At 36.3% G+C, this 20,876-nt stretch overlaps 2 protein-coding genes across 2 annotated transcripts; both read right to left on the bottom strand.

The window, feature by feature from the left end:
- Window positions 1-874: 874 nt before the first annotated feature.
- Window positions 875-8,397, bottom strand: LOC107878761 (putative BPI/LBP family protein At1g04970). The gene is made up of 6 exons (XM_016725875.2): window positions 7,772-8,397; window positions 5,153-5,292; window positions 4,131-4,497; window positions 3,612-3,860; window positions 2,409-2,534; window positions 875-1,354 (listed from the first exon to the last, which is right to left on the bottom strand). Exons 1-6 carry the CDS (start codon window positions 8,192-8,194, stop codon window positions 1,172-1,174), a joined length of 1,488 nt encoding a protein of 495 aa, XP_016581361.2. The 5' UTR covers window positions 8,195-8,397; the 3' UTR covers window positions 875-1,171.
- A 2,615-nt stretch (window positions 8,398-11,012) lies between these two features.
- Window positions 11,013-20,832, bottom strand: LOC107878763 (serine/threonine-protein phosphatase PP-X isozyme 2). Its single transcript, XM_016725877.2, has 8 exons — window positions 20,363-20,832; window positions 16,198-16,350; window positions 15,188-15,250; window positions 15,027-15,112; window positions 13,841-13,916; window positions 13,496-13,764; window positions 13,285-13,363; window positions 11,013-11,527 (listed from the first exon to the last, which is right to left on the bottom strand). The coding sequence occupies exons 1-8, from the start codon at window positions 20,501-20,503 to the stop codon at window positions 11,477-11,479; spliced, it is 918 nt and encodes a 305-aa protein (XP_016581363.1). The 5' UTR covers window positions 20,504-20,832; the 3' UTR covers window positions 11,013-11,476.
- Between the last annotated feature and the right edge of the window lie 44 nt (window positions 20,833-20,876).

Below are 20,876 nucleotides of genomic sequence, written 5' to 3' on the forward strand. Positions count from 1 at the left end.
AAAAACGACTTACAAGTCGCTAGTCCACCAGCAACTTCTAAATTGTTGGGCCAGGGGTGTTTTGTCTCATTTGATTTTTTTTTGCCAACATTCATTGTCTCATTTGGTATTTTTACTCCAAAAATTAACCCTTCCAGCTCCGGACTCACGACAAACTCCCCTCCACCCCCTTCCCATCCCACGATCAAAGAATGTCTATTTTTCGAACCATATAAGATAGTAATCTCCCCAGACCCCACTTGGTGGAAATTCACTGAGTTTATTGTTATTGCATATAAGATAGTAATCATGTATCATACGACTTTCACCCCTACACCAAAAGTTATCTTCCATATCAATTAAGGATATGAATGAGCCCAAAACATAATATAACAACATAGCCAGTGTTGTCTCATGAATAAAGTTCGAAGAAGATAGAACTTATGCAAATGTTACATCTACCAATGTGAAATAAAGAGGTCGTTCCTGATAAACCCTCAGCTCAAGGACCCCACATTATAATAGAGCTTAAAATTGACAACAACCAATCTCAAATTTCTTTGAAGCCTTGAAGTAATTGGTAAAGTTGATGTCATGTGACCAAAAAGTCACGGGTTCAAGCCTTGGAAACATCCTCTGACAGAAATGCAGAGATGCAAGGTAAGACTGCGTACAATACACCCTTGTGGTTGGACCCTTCCCCGGACACTGCACATAGCGGTAGCTTTAATGCACCGGCTGCCCTTTTAACCAATCTCAAATTTGTGCATCAATCTTAATTCATCTTTTATCTATTTTTACAATGATCAATTTTCACCTGAAAACTTCCACATAATTTTTGGAATATTCATGTTTTTCCATTGAAGAGCTATACAAGCATATGAAGGTCATGGTATAAAGAGAATCTACATGAATATAACAAGAGAGAAGGATTTACAATAGCTATATAAGCAACATGCATATAGCAAACACATTCTACACCTAGTTTACATTTTTGTCTATCAATGTGCAACTACATTTCAGTACAAGGTCTGGTACAGTGGGATTGAGGAACTAACAAATCCTTCCTAGCGCCGACTCTTCAAACATACGGATCCTCCAAAACCTATGCATTTTTTGAGTGTCTGACATGGGTGTAGCGGCATTTTTAGAGGGTCCAAACGACATAGGTCACAACCATACGATGTAGGAACTAACTTATACTTAATTGTTTGACAGCTGCAACGTCGCTGCAAATCTTAATCCATGAATCACTGCACAGGATTTTGGCATTTTGAAGCATGTAGCCGTGGAATGTGGGCAGCGGATATCCTCTAGCAAGTTTTATGTTTATGTATGGCAGGATCACGGTCCGCAGTGCAGTTGACATCAGTACCTGCAAGAGTTTTCAGAGTTCGGGTCAGTTTTATCATCACCTAAAGAAGGGAGGAACTGTGTTTTTTGTTGTCACAGAATCACATGGTAAAACAATCTCCAAAGCTGATATAAATCGTAATGGGATGAAATGAAATACGGAGATAGGCTGATGATTCAGCATGTACAGAGGCCACATGTTGCTCTTAGAATACGTACATGTCTTAACAAAATAGAAGGGAGAATACGAATTGACTCTGTATCCTCCTTCAATCATCCATAACTGGTAAACATACACATTGTTTTACTCACCTAAGTGTTTATCATGCTGACGCAGCAGCGCTTATGACAGTATGCACCCTTATTTTCATTCCACTAACCAGATACACAGCTAAAAAGCCTAGCGACTATTTGAGATAAATAAATGAATGAATAACAACATAACAACAAAAACAACATACAGTAAAATCCCACAAAGTGAGGTCTGCGGAAGGTAACGTGTACGCAGACCTTACCACCACCTCGGGGAGGTAGAGAGGCTGTTACCAAAGACCGAAATAACAACATAACAGAGGGGTCAAATTGATGCAACGTTTAAAGCAGTGCATATAGTACTATCCGTGACATCTGAGGTTGACATATGTCATGAATATAAAAAACAAAGAGTTACAGCAATAAGCAAGAAAGAGAGTTGTACAGAGCAAGCATCACTACTGATAGTTCGGGTCCACTACCAAGAAGAGTAAATGGCCATTTCTTAAATGCTTTTGTATCTTCGTACTATGATATTAAAAAAAACTTTTTAATGAACATCATGACCCAGAAAAGGTACCAGGTGACTCTATACTTATTCGTTTGGTTGGGAAACTTATCCCGGGATTAGCTATCCCGGGATAACTCGGGATTAGTTATCCCATCACTATGGTGTAAGGGGAAGGGGGGAACTAATTTTATCCCGGGATTATTTATCCCTTATACCTCACACCAAATGACCCATGTTTTAAGTGCATCAGAGTTGCATCCTCAACTAAACACACAGTGAACTGGAAAATAATATACATGAACTGAAGATATACCCGAACTAGATTCACATGAAAATTGCCAATTTTACTCCATTTCAAAGATAGATAAAATTCATCCAATCCAATGCTTCCTCCAAGACTATTTTTGGAAATCCATGGAGAAGCTGAACCACTGACTATCTGCAATCAAAAGGATGAGAAGTCATGTATAAGTCTTTGACAGAACTAGGACTTAAAAGAAGGCAACTGAGGTTCAATCCCTTCACGAAACATGTTAACTACGCAAGTGATTTAATCATTTAAGATCTGCGTTGACATCTTTTCCTGGTGCTTCTTCACGCGTTCCAAATTTATTCAAATGAAACTAAGAGATAACTTTATAATAACTGTTGTAGAATCAGCAAATTTAGTTGTCCTCTTTGTGGAGTTCTTCAACTACTAATACTGTTAGCACTCAAAAAGTAATGAGAAAAGGTCCAAAACTGTTGACGACAATCGTTTTTAGCATCTCCAAGAATAGTGAAATACCACCACCAACAACAACAACAACAAACCCAGTATATTCCCACATAGTGGGGATAGTGGGGTCTAGGGAGGGTAAAATGTATGCAGTCCATACCACTACCTCCGAAGAAGTAGAGAGGCTGTTTCCGATAGACCCCCAGCTCAAGACAAAGGACCATAGATAAAAGTCGCAAGCATCCAACATGATAAAAATACCAATCCAATTTTTTACAGGTAGCAACACAAACAAATTATTTTTTGCCTCTTTACAGCTGATCCATGACTAGTTTTCTCTTCTGTTGAATATGCAAAGTTCCAATTTTAATAAAGATACCGAACGGATTGTAAAGTAGGCCTCAGATATGTATTGCGCATTCTCAATACAGCCAATATCAAACACTGCATCATTTTCATGTCAAGGGTTATTAAGAACAAAGATAGATCCGAACGAATTTGACTTTGATTGATTAAGAGTTAAAACACAATAAATGAAGATATAGTTTTGATATAAACACATCCCTGTTATAAATAAAACTAAAATATTTGCACATGTTTCTTAATCAACCGACTTATTTTGTAAGAAGCTCATTTCACTTCTAATTTCAACCTTTAGTTTTAGTCTTGCAATTAAGCAAGGTTTCATCAGAGTGAGGTCCATTCCAGAAAGAGTGATAATGAATTACAAATAGCTAATAGCTGCAAGGAAATGGACAAATATTATGTAGGAAATGTTGATCCGTTTACGAAGCTTACCATTGAAAAGCATGCAACTGGTGTCACTTCACCTGAATTCAAAACATTAATCACGACATCTGCGTGAATCGTCAGATCAATCTGATCATCATCAATTTTCGGATGGGGTGGAGAATATATGGAAACATTCAGATTCATGTCATCATTTGGATATCGCCTGTAAAGTTGTGGGATAATAAACCTCCATCCAGCAGTGTTTAACAAGGACTGTTCAGGTATTTTGTCAACAATCCAGTGCATTTTATTGGCCTGAACAGATGGCAAATATTAGATACAAGTCGTGCAGTGTAATACCCCGAAATTCAACTTGCACAAGTCGAATTTGACGGGGGCTTAATGTTGAGAAAATCTGTTAAACTAATTTTCATAGAATATATTGGAACAAGGCATGTTAAATGATCAAATTCAGTCATAGAATAAATGTATCAATGTAAAGGCCAAGGGAATGATGCTAGAAAATAATCAATATTCTTCTAGTTCTGCATTGATTCACTTGGAAAGGGTAGCTGAAGGACTTACATCATAGTAAACAGATGATGCAGACGCTAAAACTTTTTCATGCAAGGAAATAGTAACCATGCTTGCCGGGTCCTTCAAAGGAATTGATGCTAATAAGTGTTCTAGAGATGCAAATAAGTGTGGGTAAGCAGGTGCTGCATGTGCTTCCTTGGCACTAATTAACCCATTAATTGAAAGAATAAGAGAAGAGTCTCGCAATTGTGGGTCGCCAACAAAGGTGACATTTAAAGCACCAATATTTCTTATTGGAATATCCTTTGGTAAGGACTGCAATAATGAATCGAGCTTCACAATTCCTTGTCTCAATTTCTTCGAAATAGCATTTTCTACAGCAGAAGTTAATCTACCTTCAAAAGCCTCAATCAACCTGAATGTAACAAAGAGAAATCACAATGATGCCAGTAAAAGTTATCGAGGAAGCAAACTCAGGGAACGTGATAAATTTTTCAAGTAAAATATCATAGCAGTCACATTGGATGGTGAGGATATCACATAGGCACGGGATAAATCTTGAACGAATACAACACCAAAACCAGAAGAGTAAATAAGAATATACACTAGTTTAAGGAATTTTTCATTTGAACTTTGAAAGATCTGTTCACCAACAGCTAATGACTCTGTATTCAGACGCCATTTACGTACAGCTCAGAAATTAGTGTTTTTTCCAAGAAGGAATATGCAGTGATAGATATGAAGAGTCTCAAACAAACAATGTTACAATGCAACCTAATGCCTTACAAAATACAGATTTTGAAGTATCTTAATATTTTTTTAATTAGGGAAATATATTGGTACGTTTTTGCCGCACGCTTGCAGAAAAGAACTGTTGCAAATTGAAATTAAAGTGACATTGAACGATCTCTTTCTTATGCTTTGACCATGGCACATCAAACTTGAAAAGATCACATTCATACAAGTATAATAGGGTTTCCACCATTCTTTAGCGGGCATGTGTGTGTGTTGAGAGAGTGCAACACTTGAGAGATAATTTTTCAAATAGAAACTATAGTTGAAAATGGTACCCTTGATATAGCCAGGATGCTCCACCATTCAACTTTATAAATATATCTTTCACTGAACATCCACAGTCCAGGGGAGTAAGCATAAGAGATCCTTGGTTATTCGTTAGATTGAAAGAAATTCCAACATCCATACCTTCAACCTATAGGAAAAGAAACATTTATGTATTTTCTGTAGCATTCACAAGCATTGAATAATGAAGAAAGTGGACGACCATAAATGACAAACAAAAATGAGAATGAATATGCCAGACTATCAAATTTAACTATGATGATACAAGGAGAAAAGATGCAAAGTAAAACTAGACATGGCAGTGTTGAGATTAAACAGGCAGGAAGTTAATGACTAATCGTGTTGCTACACTTACATAATGGTTGGTGTTTGTGAGGGGTCCTTTTAGTTGATTAAAGAATTTTATGTTAGTAAAAATCATAGATAACCTTCAGTCTTTAAGAATCCATAGTTTGTCTTAGAAAGACAAATTATTGAGTACTCTTAACAAATCGGTCCCAATAAAGTGAAATGGATATTGAAGAAACTATCCACAGTCGCAAAAGCTTGCACAGCATGCACTACCTATGACTGTGTTCCTCATGTGCCTACTACAAACAAGATAGAATTGCATTTATATAGTTCAAGGTTTGGCTTCTATAGAAGTCTCTTTTCTTGCAGCTCGAAAGTAATTGGATACTTATTCGTGCCACACCCAAACACATAAAATACTTTTATGTTTCTTTTTGAGCTTGCACACCTCGACTGGTTCCACAAGGTACCTGCTAACTCAACACAGATACCGAGTAACTTTGTCCACCAATGCTTGAACATATGGAAAAAATCACTTAGTGTTTTTTGCACATTACTTAGGCTGAGCTCTAGCTTCTAAAGTTACTGAACTTGTCATTCATTTATAACAGCTGCACCATAAAACATAAGCCAACAACATAACCCATGTAACCCCACAAAGTGGGATCTGGGTAGGAGAGAGTGTACATAGACCTCACCCCTACCACAGAGGTAGAGAGGTTGTTTCCACAGACCCTCGACTCAAGGAAAAATAGTCCAAAGTGGTCCCAAAAAAGAAGTAACACAAGTAAAAGAAACAACAATAATAACAAAAAAAACAGATAGTAGCAAAATCCAAACTCCAACAAAACAATACAATAATCAAGGTACGAGAAACAACTTGTAGTAACAGAAATCGAAGTACAAGAAACTACTAGAGCAACACTACGACTACTAATATAAACGAACTGCAGGACAACTACTACCTACTAATCTTCTACCCTAACCCGAATCCTACACGCACCCCTATCTAAATCCTAAGCTGGCTCAGACATCACGATTATCAAAAAAAACAAAAAATAAAGAATTAATGTAAATATATATAACCATAAAGACACCATTTTTAATCAATCGTAAGCTAATTACACCAACAATTTCACATAAATTTTCAAGAATTTATTGAATAGAAGCTACTCCATTATCCATAACAGGAACAGGAAGCCACCAATTGGAAAACTCATTTTCCTGATCTATAGTCATGTTAGCATAAGCACCGGAAACTCTACAATACCATTATCACCAGCTTTAACAGTAGCAGAAACTACATGAATTTTATTAATACTAATATTAGAAAGAACCATATTAACTGTACCAATAATAGAAATATGTATGGATTTTTTAATATTGGGTAAGTTACGTGGAACTAATGATGTTTCAGCCATTTGTACTAGAAATTCAAATTCTTCGAGCTAGAGAGAATTTTTGAGATTTACAAAGCTCTCCTCCAAATATCCCATAAATAAAGGTTGGTCGGATTTGGTGAAAGAAGGACTTTAGACTTCCGAAATAAGGGCAATGAAATTTTGTGGCTTTTTTTACTTTAATGACCCTTGAGGGGGTCAAGGGCTCAGCAACACTCCCAGGCCTTATCATAAAAAGAAATCAAAAAAGAAATACAAGGAGGGGGCCATAAACCTTACCTCCGATCCTATGGTGGTTCATAAGTTCGCTAGCCTACTAAGGCCGGTCAACTCATCCCCAATACCAGAAAGATAAACCTAGGACTATAGCATGCACCTAATTGTTTCACAAAATCAAGGCCTTTGTTTGATATATCTAGTGATATGTACCCTTATTCATTGGATTCAACAAAGGTAATACAACAAAACAATACGGTCATCGAGGAATAAGAAACAACATATAGTAACAGAAATCGAAGGAAAAAAAACTACTTGAGCAATACTACGACTACTAACCTTCTACCCTAATCCGTGTCCTCCACACACCCCTTTCTAAATCCTAAGATGACCCAGACACCACAATTATCAAAAAAAAAAAACTAAATAATCAAAGCTCATATATGACCATAAAGACAACTACTACCTATTAACCTTCTAACCTGATCCGTATCCTCCACACACCCCTATCTAAACCCTAAGCTGGCCCAGACACCACGATTATAAGAAAACAAAAAACTAAATAGTCAAAGCTCAAATATGACCATAAAGACACCATTTTTAATCAATACCAAGCTATTCATCAAGAATTTCTCAATTTTCAAGATTTCACCTTTATCTCAAAAAGAACAAAAAAAAAGAGATTCAAATTCAAGATTTTACCTGAATAGAAGCTACCCCACTATCCATAACAGGAACAGGAAGCCACCAATTGGAATACTCATATCCCCAATTCATAGTCATATTAGCATAAGCACCAGAGACACTAATAACAATACCAGTATCACCAGCTTTAACAGTAGAAGAAATTACATGAATTTTATTAATACTAAGATTTGAAATAAGAATATTAACTGTACCAATAAGAGCAATATGCTTTGATTTCTCAATTTTAGGTAAGTCAAGTGGAACTAATGAAGTTTCAGCCATTTGTACTAGAAATTGTTTGATAAAATCAAGGCCTTTATTTGATATATCAAATGAAATGTAGCCTTGTTCATTGGAATTAACATGTGTAGTTGAAAAATTAAGGAGTAGAGATAGAAAAAGGTAAAAAGAAACTGAGCCTGAGCCTGAGCCTGCCATGGACTATTTTTTTTTTTTTTTATTTTTTTTTGGGCAGACTCAGTAGATTTGATGAATTTTTGAGATAGGTTAGGGTAGAGGTGAAGATTATAGAGTGAATTTTGTGATTTTGAAGAAATGTTTTGGAATGTCAATGTCAACGTGGGAGATTATATATTTGGGTTTTTTTCTTTTCTTTTTTTTTAGGGGAATTTCGATTTAAAGCGATTGTTCAATTAAGTGAGGTTACGTTTTTAAAATTAGATGGAAGGATTAATTTTTTCTTTTTAGTTTTTTCGTTTCAATAACTTCTTTTAATTTGTCGAATAACTTTTGATAGTTGTTCGATAATTTTGTGAAGTTGTTCAATAACTATGAAAATTGTTCGATAACTGTCTTAAGTTGTTTGATAACTATCAAAATTGTTCGACAACTGAGCGAAGTTATTGAGATAACTAATGCAGTTGCAGTTGTTCAGGGCCTTAATTTTTGTAAAAGGGATAAGTTGTAGACCCACTTTTCCCTTTTTAGAATTGCAAACTCGGAGGGTTTTCTGCCTCATTTTTCTCTTTTTTTTTTTTTTTATGATTGGAAATTGAAAGTAAAAGGTTAGTTGTAGTAATTAATTGTGTTACCGCCAAAGCATGTGGTGCTCGATGAATTCGAGTCCTGGATATAGAAAAAGTATTTTTCTCAAATGATATCTTACGTGGTACGAATTCAGATTAGTCGGGATTCGAATTTTGAGTATGAAAAAATTCTTGGTAAATCGAATTTCAATACAGGTACCGGACATCGAATGGAACCAAACAAAAAAATTGTGTTTGTTTAGCTATGGAGTCGTATCTTTGGGAAAGTTTAGCATAAGGTAAGGTCTAATTATCAAATTCCATCTCCGTTTCATTTTAATTGGGATAATCGAACAATATCTTTAAAGAAAATATTTAGTAACAGTTTATTTTATTAAATTAATTTTATTAATTGTATTTTAAAAATATAAATTTGAGTGTTATATATTTTTTACACTATTGTGGTGAGACTCTTTCACGGGCACTATGCATAGCAGGCGGACTGCCTTTTAAATTTTATATGTACATTGGCTGTCCTTTACGCTTTATATAGTCACTTAATGAAATTAGGAAAGAGGGACGACTCTTTTTAATGACAAATATAGTGATACTTGAATAATTGTTGCTCCACCGTTTTAATTTGTTGGACCTATTTTAATTTGAATGGAGTCTAAAATAGTAACGAACTTTTGAATCTTGTATTCTTAAATTAAATATATATATCATAATATTTTTTAATCTGGTGGTTTTAGACATATAAAGAGACATTCGTTTTTACATGAATTGAAAAATTAAGTAGGTCAAACAATTTAAAATATTGAAAGTAATAGTTTTTGAAATTAACTTTGCATTACCGATACAATAAAAATTGGCTCTGTATATTTGAAAAGAAGGAATTGTAGTATTTCCTCCGTCCCAAATTTTCTAATTTGATTTCTCATTTTCCTTGCTTTTTTCATTAATCAATAAGAGACAATATTTTTTTTTCAAGTTTTACCCTTTGTATTAATTACTTTTTCTTCAAATTAAAATGTATACATCATTTGATAGGGGTACTATTGTAAACTAGCCATGTTATTAATTATTTTTCTTAATTAATGTATCATCTCAATTTGGGACGGATAATTTGATGGAGGAAGTGTATAATAAATTTCCTTAATCTGGAGCGAATTTCAGAAACTCTATTATGAATAACTTTTATTGCTACTTACGCACGATTAAGCTTGTCACGTTGCAAAGTAAGTGTAATATACTAATCTTTTAATGAATAATAAGTCTTAATAACTTGTAAGCTATATCCAATCAGTGGTGGAGCTACCTTTTGCTCCAGGTTATCTGAACCCCTTTCGACGGAAAATTATTTTGTTTTATACTATTTTTATATGGTAAAAATTATTTTTTATGCATATATAATAGATGTTGAACCGCCTTCGATTTGTTCGTATATTTACTTCTGAAGCCCTTTCAATGAAAATCCTATCCAATAGCTAGATTTAGAATTGGTTGTTAGAAATATAACCAACATTTATACTTTTTCTTATTTGTTTTTTTTTGAAACTTTTAACGTGTGAAACTCAAGAATTTTAACTCAGCTTTAGCTATAAAGGTTCAATTAAGCTCAGCAGCAGTTCCTGTTTTAACAACTGTTTGTTTTCGTAATCATAACTGTGAGTTAATAGTCTGCAAGGGAAGTAATCAGGTGTTTCATTTTAGGACAGTAATTGACAAAACTCTTTCGTGTATTAATGGCTACGTGTACGACTTCTTTTCAGTCTCTTACCTTTGTTTCATTTTCTAAGAATAGTATATTCCGAGCGTCAAGGACATAATACTACATAGAAAGAAGCGAAGGATGTTGGTGATGTGCAGTATTTCATTATGATAATCTTGTTTGTTTCTTGTTCCTACACTAAGACTTTTCTAGACTGTTTTTGTCTTAAGCCGGAGGCCTACTGAGAACAGCCTCTCTCTCACCACTCGGGTAGTGATTTGGACTGCGTACACTACCCGAGAGGTGTAGTGTATTCCGAGAGAGAAGATTCCTTGGCTTCTTACCGTTTGAATAGAAAAAAAATAATCTTTTCATATCTCTAATGTGTAAAAATAAAGATCTTGTCAAAAGATCGTAAAACAAAAACGAAAAAATGTTAAAAGTCAGAAAACTATTTCTTCCAATTCAAGCCAACATATCACCATTCTTCATCTAACCTACCTAATGGTGCACAGATACAGCCTGTGGAAATGGTAAAAGAAACTTGGCCTACAAACAATTTACACCAAATTGAACATTATAACCATACAAAATGTGCACGTTTTTATGCAACACAGCCCGAAATACATTTAATGCAACATCGAACCAAGAAAAATTTACTGTTGCACCAAAGTCCAGACGTAACAAGACGATGAAAATAGAGTCCTCGACTTCAGTTGTACAACTCCTTTACAGGAGAGTGAAGCTGCCTCATAATTTGCAACTCTCACTTCAATGTCCCATTCTATTACACACACCACCATTACAAGGAAAAAAAACAATATGGGATTTCAAAATCGGCTACATGTATTTAGATCCTCGGTAATCTTAGAAACCCCAACAATGGTACCATTCTTTCTGTAAACAAAGAAACCTTTCTACCAAAACGAATCATGCGAGAGCATCTCCTGTGTGCGCTCTTCACAACCATATTGTCAACAATATGGGTATATTGATGGCAAAAATTGAATCGTTTACGTGGTCCTACAGGAAGTAATCTGGTGGAGGCTTTTTAGCAGGTGCTCCTCTTGAATCCTGCATTGCACAAAAATTATACAAATGTAAAACTGTGGGGAAGAGTCTCACGCGGACATAATGGTATACAAGTAACAGAACGCCTGTCTCAGCCCATACTGGTAAAGAACAATGTATATATTAAAAAGTAGGTAAAGAACAACATATATTTTTCTCCACTGGCATGCCTATCACCAGATCATTAACTTCATTCTTCTTTTGATAAGAAAGAAAGACAACAACAACATCATACCCAATGTATTTCTACAAAATGGGGTCCGGGGAGGGTAAAGTGTACGCAGTCCATACCACTACCTCAGATGAAGTAGAGGTTGTTTCCGATAGACCCCCGACTCAGGCCAAATATTAGTATAACAAACAAAAAACATAAAAATAAACAACAAAATGGGATAACACACAGCTAGATAATAAAAGAAACAAGATATCTACAGAGTAATACTATAAACTATCTTATTCGAAATCACAAATATCATCGGAACACTAAGAACAAGAAACTACAAGCATAGAATCAAACAAAGCACTCCTCACTACTATTACGGACACACTCCTACCCAGTAGCCCTCTACCCTAATTCGCGTTCTCCACACCTTCCTATCAAGGGGAATGCCCTCCCTAAGCTGTAACCGCTCCATGTCATGCCTAATCACCTCCCTCCAATATTTCTTCAGCCTATCTCTACTCCGCCCAAAACCATCCATAGCCAGCCTCTCACCCTCACCCCCTATAGTGGAGCATCCGTGCATTTCCTCATCACGTGCCCATAACTTCGTTCTCTATCTATAACTTCATATAAATAGCCTTTTTCCTTAGGTTATAGGTTATAGGTTATATGCACAACTGAAGATCTTGCCAGAGATGATTTTCTGCAAACCCAGCGTATGTACTTGACTGAATCTTTTCTTTGATGAAAATGTATTTGGTTGAATCTTGAAGAAGTTGAAATGATTGTTCTCGCAGAAATTTTCGAGAAGTATCAGCTATTCATGCTTCAAGATTAATTATAGTGCTAAATGTGTCTGAAGACTTGAGGTGTTTAAGATTGAGGTTAAAATGCGTTCTACGGTGCTTACTTAAGGTGGATATGTCAACACTCGTAGCTATTTCATAGTTGAGATTTTGAGTAATGCAATCCCGGTATCCCACATTAACTGACTAAAACTTAAGTGGGCTCAGTGACATGGGTATTAAATAGGAAATGAAGTTTTCCATTTTCTGTGATAGGAAATAAAGTTTCTCATACATAAGAGACAGGTTGACAATGAAGTTAGGTTTTTGATGGTCTAAGCTATCTAAAGCTAGAACCTAAGGCCGACCCTATTGGGGAATTTGAACTTTCATTAATAATAAGAGTTGGTTCAATGTAACATTTTCGGTAATGTGATATTCAGAAGGTATTGCTAGAGGGTTAAAAAGGTCCTTTCATGAAATGGGGGACACATTTGTTGGACATCCTGGATGGACATTGGAATAGCGTGTCATGAGGTTTTCTGTGTTCTTCCAATAGTTCCAATTTCCTAATTAGTAGATTCTATTTAGTCAGTCGCAGTATTTCGATGCCCTGTACATTGCCACTTCTAGGTGCACTGCATTTTGTTGTGTTAATAAATGCCTCACTAATGAAAGAAATATATGGGATGAAAAGGTGTGTAATTTCTCTTTAACAATTGCAAGAGAAAATAGCATATTGGTAAATTAATAACATATTCCTCATTCACCAACATGACAAACTAGAAAGAAGTCGGTTTATATGTACATACCTGAGGAGCAGCTTCAAACACACGGAACTGCTTAGTAAGATTCTCGTCTAGCTCAAGAATCGCTGCAACATTACCACATCTGCAATGTATTGGAATGAACACATTATTTCACTCCAAAATACTTGAAACAAAGATACCTCTGATAAAAGAAAGAGGAAGATCGACAGTTAAGAAAGAACAAACCGCAAACTAATCCTGTAACTTAACCGACCTGTAACAGTAATTCGGAGCAGACCAGACTGTAACTATCTGATTATTGAACATCCATTTATATCCTTCCATTACCAACTGATGTGCACGGCATATGTAGTCTATGCTATTAGTATGGTTAAATGAAGTGACAACACTGCCACCAAAAAGGAAACCTGCACCACGAGGACTCAATCCCCATCCATCAACGATATCCTCTGGATCTGACCATAGTAGGTCACACATGGCACCCTCATGAGGAACTTCTTGCTTCCGATCAATAGTTCGAATCTGAGATAGACATGATGATGTCAATGCATTCTACATGTAAAAGTTCAAGCAATGGAGTCGGAGACTAGTTCCGAACCTGGTCTAATGTAGATATTGTAGGAGAGAGACCACCATGAACAGAGAATATCTTATTCTCAATGAGAGCAGATAAGCTGTATTATGATCAAAACAAGTAATACAAGTTTAGTGGGTTCAAGTCACCAAGGAAACAAAAGGCAGAGCTCTGAAGAGAAAAGAAGTTTAGTACTACCGATTGTAAATGTACCACAACTAGTTCACCCAGTTGCACATGGACACTGCTGGAACGAGAAAAGAGGACATGCAGGATACCAATATCAGAAGTTTCTCAAGTATGTCATGCAAGCGGAGGGGTCTCCGTGGCAGACAAGATGACGGAATCAAGGCTGAGATGGTTCGGGCATATGAAGAGGAAGTGTGAGAATGCGCCGGTAAGGAGGTATAAGAGGTTGGATGTAGCAGGAGTTAGGAGAGGTAGACATTGGCCAAAGAAGAACTGGGGAAGGTGATTAGACAGGACGTGGCAAGACTTCAGTTGACTGAGAACATGACCTTAGATAGGAAGGTATCAAGATCGAGGAGTAGGTAGGATTAGAAGGCAGCTGAGTGTTATTGCTCGTCGTTAGGGAGGGCTAGGAGGTTAGCCTCCTCTTCTCCTTCTAGTAGTATTATTTAGAAGGCAGCTGAGTGTTATTGCTCGTCGTTAGGGAGAGCTAGGAGGTTAACCTCCTCTTCTCCTCTTGAGCCGGAGGTCTATCGGAAACAGCCTCTCTACTTCTTCGGAGGTAGCGGTATGGACTGCGTACATTTTACCCTCCCCAGACCCCACCCCACTTTGTGGGAATACACTGGGTTTGTTGTTGTTGTTGTTGTATAGTTTCTTATCCGACAGTATGTATCACTATTTGTTGCTTCAGTTGTTTTGCATCTTGTTATTTTACTGTCTTATTTTCTTACAATCCCACATCATATACTTCTATTTTGAGCCGAGAGTCAACCAAAAACAGCCTCTTTACCCCATAAAGGTAGGGGTAAGGTCTACGTACATCCTACTGTACTCTTTCCAGACCCCACTTGTGGGATTACACTGGGTATGTTGTTGTTGACATGCAAGCGGACAGTGCAATGATGACACATAGGAACCATTTTGTGCCAAACTAGAGAGCAGTGGATCTAATATAAACGCATCAGACATATCAAGTTGATTCCCCAATTTTAGACGTCACTAGAATAAAGTAGCAAACCTTAAGTAGTCAAATATATCCGTGCAATATCTCCAAACATTTACTGAACCATACTTCCGTAGGCACTCATCATAGAATCCATATACCTGGAAATTTTGAAGAGAAAATAAGATTATAAAATAAATTATAAGCTGTAGAGGTAGAGAAAATGAAGGACCAACCTGTGTGATCTGGCGGCTCTCATGGTTACCTCTGATAAGAGTTATCCGATCTGGATATCTCACCTGATTATGCATTGACAATTATTTTCTTCTTTTGGATAATGACGCATCACCAATTAATTAGAAGGAAAAAGGCAACATACTGAGTAACAAACATGAATATGGAAATAAACTCTAGGATATGCAACTCAACAAAGAAAGGCACAAAGAATATTAGCACATTGTCGCAGAGTATTTTAACAAAAAATGGACGAGCCAGTTATTTTCCAAAGCAACAACAATTTAGGACAAAGCACAGACAAGTGGACATCTGCAACAAAAGGCAAAGATGAAGAAATGGGGGAACCATGCACAAAACCAACAAGCTAGGTAATGAACAACATGTGTCGGAGAAGGTACTGATGCAACTTTATTACAAATTCAAGAAGCAAGCTGACAGATCACATCTTCATGTGTCGGGGTTTCTTAAAGTTGATAACGATCTAACAAGTTGTAATGTCAATTTTTCCTTCAAAAAGCAACTGAGATATTTTTTGCTTACTGGTTGAAAAAATCAAAGGCAATATCGCTATATAGCTTATTCTCCTTGTGACCAAGAATTCAAAGGTCTCAATGTGGCGAAGATGTACAACAAAAGCAAGCACATTTAGTTACCCTAACGTGAAAGTTCAAATGAGTCCAATTCAACTATTTTGTATCCAACCAAAATAAATTCCACTTCTATTCCATTACAATTTAGAAAAAAACATGAAGCAAACACAGGCTGGAATGTTTAATCTCCGATTACACAGTCTACGCAGCAGTAGTGTACTGAGATGCTACTTGTTTCGGAACATATCTTTTATGGAGGAAACAAAAAACTTGAGGGCGTAGAAATATCTATATTACCAACTTTCAACAGTAATGCTATAGCATGTGGGTTCAAGAATAATGTCTAAACAATAAGACAAAAGTTGCAAGAATATGTATATCAACCTGATATCACGGGAAATGACAGAAACATAAAATACCTTAAGAGCTAGTAGAAGAAGAAATGTCTCAACGGAGTAAAATCCTCTATCAACAAAATCTCCGAGAAACAAGTAATTTGTCTTCGGACAATCACCTCCCACTTTGAATAGCTCTTTCATGTCATAAAATTGGCCATGGATATCACCACATATCTACAAGCACAAGAAAATAAGAGCTGAACCAGATTTCAAGCAATATCAGAACGTAGATAAGTGGAACTCGCCCAAAAAAATACCAAGCAGACATAGCACATAAGAATATCATCTGCAAATGATAAGGCCAAATAGCGAATTAAATGGATAAGAGTTTAGGCATAATCCGTTCCCTCCCGTAGCTTTTGCAATTTCACAAGTCCATATTACACATTTCAATATATCTTCCAAGAGACTCCACAATCTAATGCAATCTATTGGTGATTGTCATTCATCCGGAGAAAATTCTCTACACTCATATTATGCTTCTTTCTTTCTAGACATTCTGGACCCTCACCAAAATCATGAGCCTGCTAACTCCAACAGGTGTGATGTAATATTTTCAGCCATAAACCCAGGATGCACCCTAGTAACCAGCAACAACGATAACAACTAAGCCTCAAATCAGAGCCAATGATACTTTCTTAATTTTCAAGACCGTCTATGCACAAATGACCGTATTAATAAGTTTAGGCTATACTTCATCCCCCAAAAAAGTAGTGTTTAGACTATGAAACAACGAAACCTTCATAATTTTGTGTTAATGAAACGACTAAGAATATTCTATTAATATTCTATACAATACCTGTAACATATCTTGGTCAAGCTAACACAATCTTGGTCCTATTAATAAAAATCTTGATTTATCAAAAAGATAACATTTACACAACAATCCTAAAAACATAAAATGACTCTTAACTATCACCTTCAATATGATGAAGCAACTCATGTTTGCAAATCAAGATTGGAAAGCCAAGTCAAATACATCAAGAAAGTTGCTGTTGCCACAGCATTCATTTGATACTGTCACCAAATTTGTGAAGGTGAAATGAAACTGAATTCACATTACCCGGCCTGAAATAATATTGACTGGATCATGATGCCACCATGAATACAAGAGTCGTGGCTAAACTTGAAATATCATGCAGCCAGTTTAATCAAATCGCTGACAAAACAAATACGACTAATTGGACCATATCATTGCAATCCACAGTGCTAACTAGGCAATAATAACACGGGCTGCTTGGGCAATGACACGTTGTAGCATTGACTTGGCGAGATGGAGTCCTGGCTCTACAAGTTCAGCTGACATGGACTAATAATATCAGCCCTCAACAGATAGGTTTAACTGACGAGTGTCACCAATCCTAGATAATGGATGACACATGAGACGTGTGCTACAGATGCACCAATGAAATGAACTTTCTGTTTTCACATCTGATTGCACCCAAAATAGTTTTAAGGCTGAGATGGTCTTTGTTGTCTTCATCTCAATGACACAAACTCCTGATTTCATAGTTAGGTAGACTGAGGAAACACCAACGATAAATACAAAAACGATGTGATGTCAATGAAACAGTAACCTAAAAGAAGGTATGGTGCCAAAACAGTAATGACAAATAGACAGGAATATTAACACTGTGGAGAAAACTTCGGCCAACTGTGTAGCATGACGTAGGCAGAAGTTATATCCCTACCTCTTTTGAGGAATTTCTTTTTTAGGAAAAGAAGTTATATCTCTACTATAGAGATAATAATAGATGGTAGGTAGAATTCGTATTGAATCGAGAGCAGAACAACTTATAATGGAGCTCCTTATATAGAGTTTTGCCACTGAAAAATTAAGGTACCTTCCTAATAAACATGATTCCTTGTTATGACACATAACTAAAAATATATTATGCAATTAACCTTGACATATGAAATTAATCTAGATGTGTTCTAATATTTATTTGCATTGATTCTCTTAACTTTTTGAGTTTCGACGAATACAACAAATATGTCCAGCCCAAGAGGGACCTCTGACACATTTTATACCCCTCGACTCAAGCCTACCATGCCATAAGTTGAAGACTCTAGATTTCAGCAAGAATCATCAAATAAGCATGAGTTTAGAGGCATCTTAGACAGGAGAAGGGAAATAATGGATACAACCAAAAAAAAATGCATCTTCTGAGTAAAGAATACTTGTATATATCCCTTGTTTATTTGGATCTTATAATTCTTATACCAGAACTCCGATTATATTTAAATTAAGGCTCGCAAAACACCATTCATCTTGAGCAACTAGCACCATTGTCTTCGTGTTTGCCAGCATATTTTAACAACATTTAGTTAACCCAGTGGACATTGAGATTTACTAAACACATGCAAACTAAATTTGAGACAGTAACAAATAAATCTACATGAATACAACTTCCAATCAAACATAACCAGCAAAGCATCAAGGGAACATTCATACAATGAGCATCCAAATTTCCAAACTACTTTTCTTAATTCTTTGTAGTATTGCTGCTCGGAGAGACAAAAAGAACAACCAGAAGCCAAAATCCGGTATAAACAAGTGACAAATCTAATTAACAAGTTGTTTGTCAAGAAATCACTTTCACAACAGAATTGAGAAGTTCAAAAAAGGTGGAAAACCGCCCGATAAAAACCCTACCTCACTAACACTTAATCTAGACTGAATCCAGCAAAACAATTGAGAGCATAAATACATCAGTTCACCATTCGACAAGTAACTCACATTTCAGCTCAGTATTTGCGTTACAATGTATCAAACCAAGTCAAAATCCCGGTTCCTCCCTCCTATATCAGTCCAACCGTAGGGTTTTCGTTTGACTTACAGTGACAGGTGCGTTCTCTCTACATTTAACCTAGACCGAATCCAGCAAAACAATTTAGAAAATAACTACATCAACTCCCTCATTTGACAAGTAAACTCACACTTCACATTCAACATTTACGCTACATATACTCAAGCAAGTGAAAATCCCAGTTCATCCCTCCTGTATCACTCCAACTGTAGGGTTTTAATTCAACTTACAGTGACAAATGCATCGACTCTCTAGACTTAACCTAGACTAAATCCAGCTAAAGAAAAATAAGAGAACCAATACATCAATTCTCTCATTAGGCAAGTAAACTGACAGTTCAGCTCAGTATATTGAACCAAGTCAAAATCTATCTTCACCTCCTATATCACTCCAAGGTAGGATTTTGATTCGAGTTACAGTAACATGCACCTCAAAACTCAACACTTAACCTAGACTGAATCCACCAAAACAATTTAGAAAATAACTACATTAATTCTCTCATTTGACAAGTAAACTCACACTTAAGCTCAGTATACTGAACCAAGTCGAAATCCCGATTCCTCCCTCCTATTTCACACCAACAGTAGGGTTTTATACAGCGCGTCGACACTCTGCATTTAACCTAGACTGAATCCAGCAAAACAATTATGTGAATAAATACATCAATTCTCTCCTTTTACAAGTAAAACACAAACTTGAGCTGCAGTGCAGTGCACTAAAGCTCCTGCTATGCACGGGATCCGAGCAAGCCCCTAACCACAAGTACCACTATTCACGCTACAATATACTGAACCAAGTCAAAATTCCGATTCCTCCTTCGTATCACTCCAACTGTAGGGTTTTCATTCAACTTACAGTGACAAGCTTATCAACTATCAGCACTTAACCTAGACTGAATCCAACAAAACAATTAAGCAAATAAACATCAATCCCCTCATTTGACAATTAAACACACACTTTAGCTCAGTATATAAGAAACTCAGCCCGGTGCACCAGTGCACTAAAGCTCCTGCTATGCACAGGATCCGAGGAAATATCGAACCACAAGAGTCGGTATTTACATACTTGGCTACAAGATATTGAACCAAGTCAAAATCCCGATTCCTCCTTCCTATATAACTCCAACTGTAGGATTTTCATTCCACTTACAGTAACAGGCACGTCGACTATCAGCACTTAACCTAAACTGAATCCAGCAAAACAACTAAGAGAATAAACACATCATTTCCCTCATTTGACAAGTAAACACACGCTTCAGCTCAGTATACAAAAGCTCCTGCTATGCACAACGACCAGTATTTATGCTAAAATAAACTGAACGCCTCTCCTATATCACCTCCAACAGTAGGGTTTCAATTTTCAAATTCGGCACTTACAGTAACAGGCGCATCAACTCTCTGGACATTACTTTCTTCAACAAGGATTTCCATAGCTTTAAGACAAAGTGCCTTTACTTCCGATTCCTTTAACGGCTCACATCTCTTCAGCTGCTCAATTTGCTTGTCTAGGTCTGACATTTTTTCAACTTTCTCTCTTACCGACGGCGAGCGGGGAACGGCGAACGGCGAGCTCCGTTTAACCAAAATCTACTACTAGAAGTGCATGTGAATAGTAGTAGTAGCTGAAGAGAATTTGCTTTCTTCTCTACTGCTGCGCCGTCGTGTTTCCCGATTTTCGCTGTTGCCGACTTGCCGTTTTTCTCTACTTTTATGTTTTTATTTGTTTTTTTTTTCATTTTTATTTATTACATATTCGCCCCAATTTATATAACGCGAAGATTATGATTCAGAAAATTTTTGAGTTAATAATTTTTATATATTTAATGAATACAGACTTTAAATTAAAGAGATTGAGCTTATTTCAATATATAAATTATTCTTTAACTCATGA

This window comes from Capsicum annuum, chromosome 7 (assembly GCF_002878395.1).
Source record: "Capsicum annuum cultivar UCD-10X-F1 chromosome 7, UCD10Xv1.1, whole genome shotgun sequence".
NCBI lineage: Eukaryota > Viridiplantae > Streptophyta > Magnoliopsida > Solanales > Solanaceae > Capsicum > Capsicum annuum.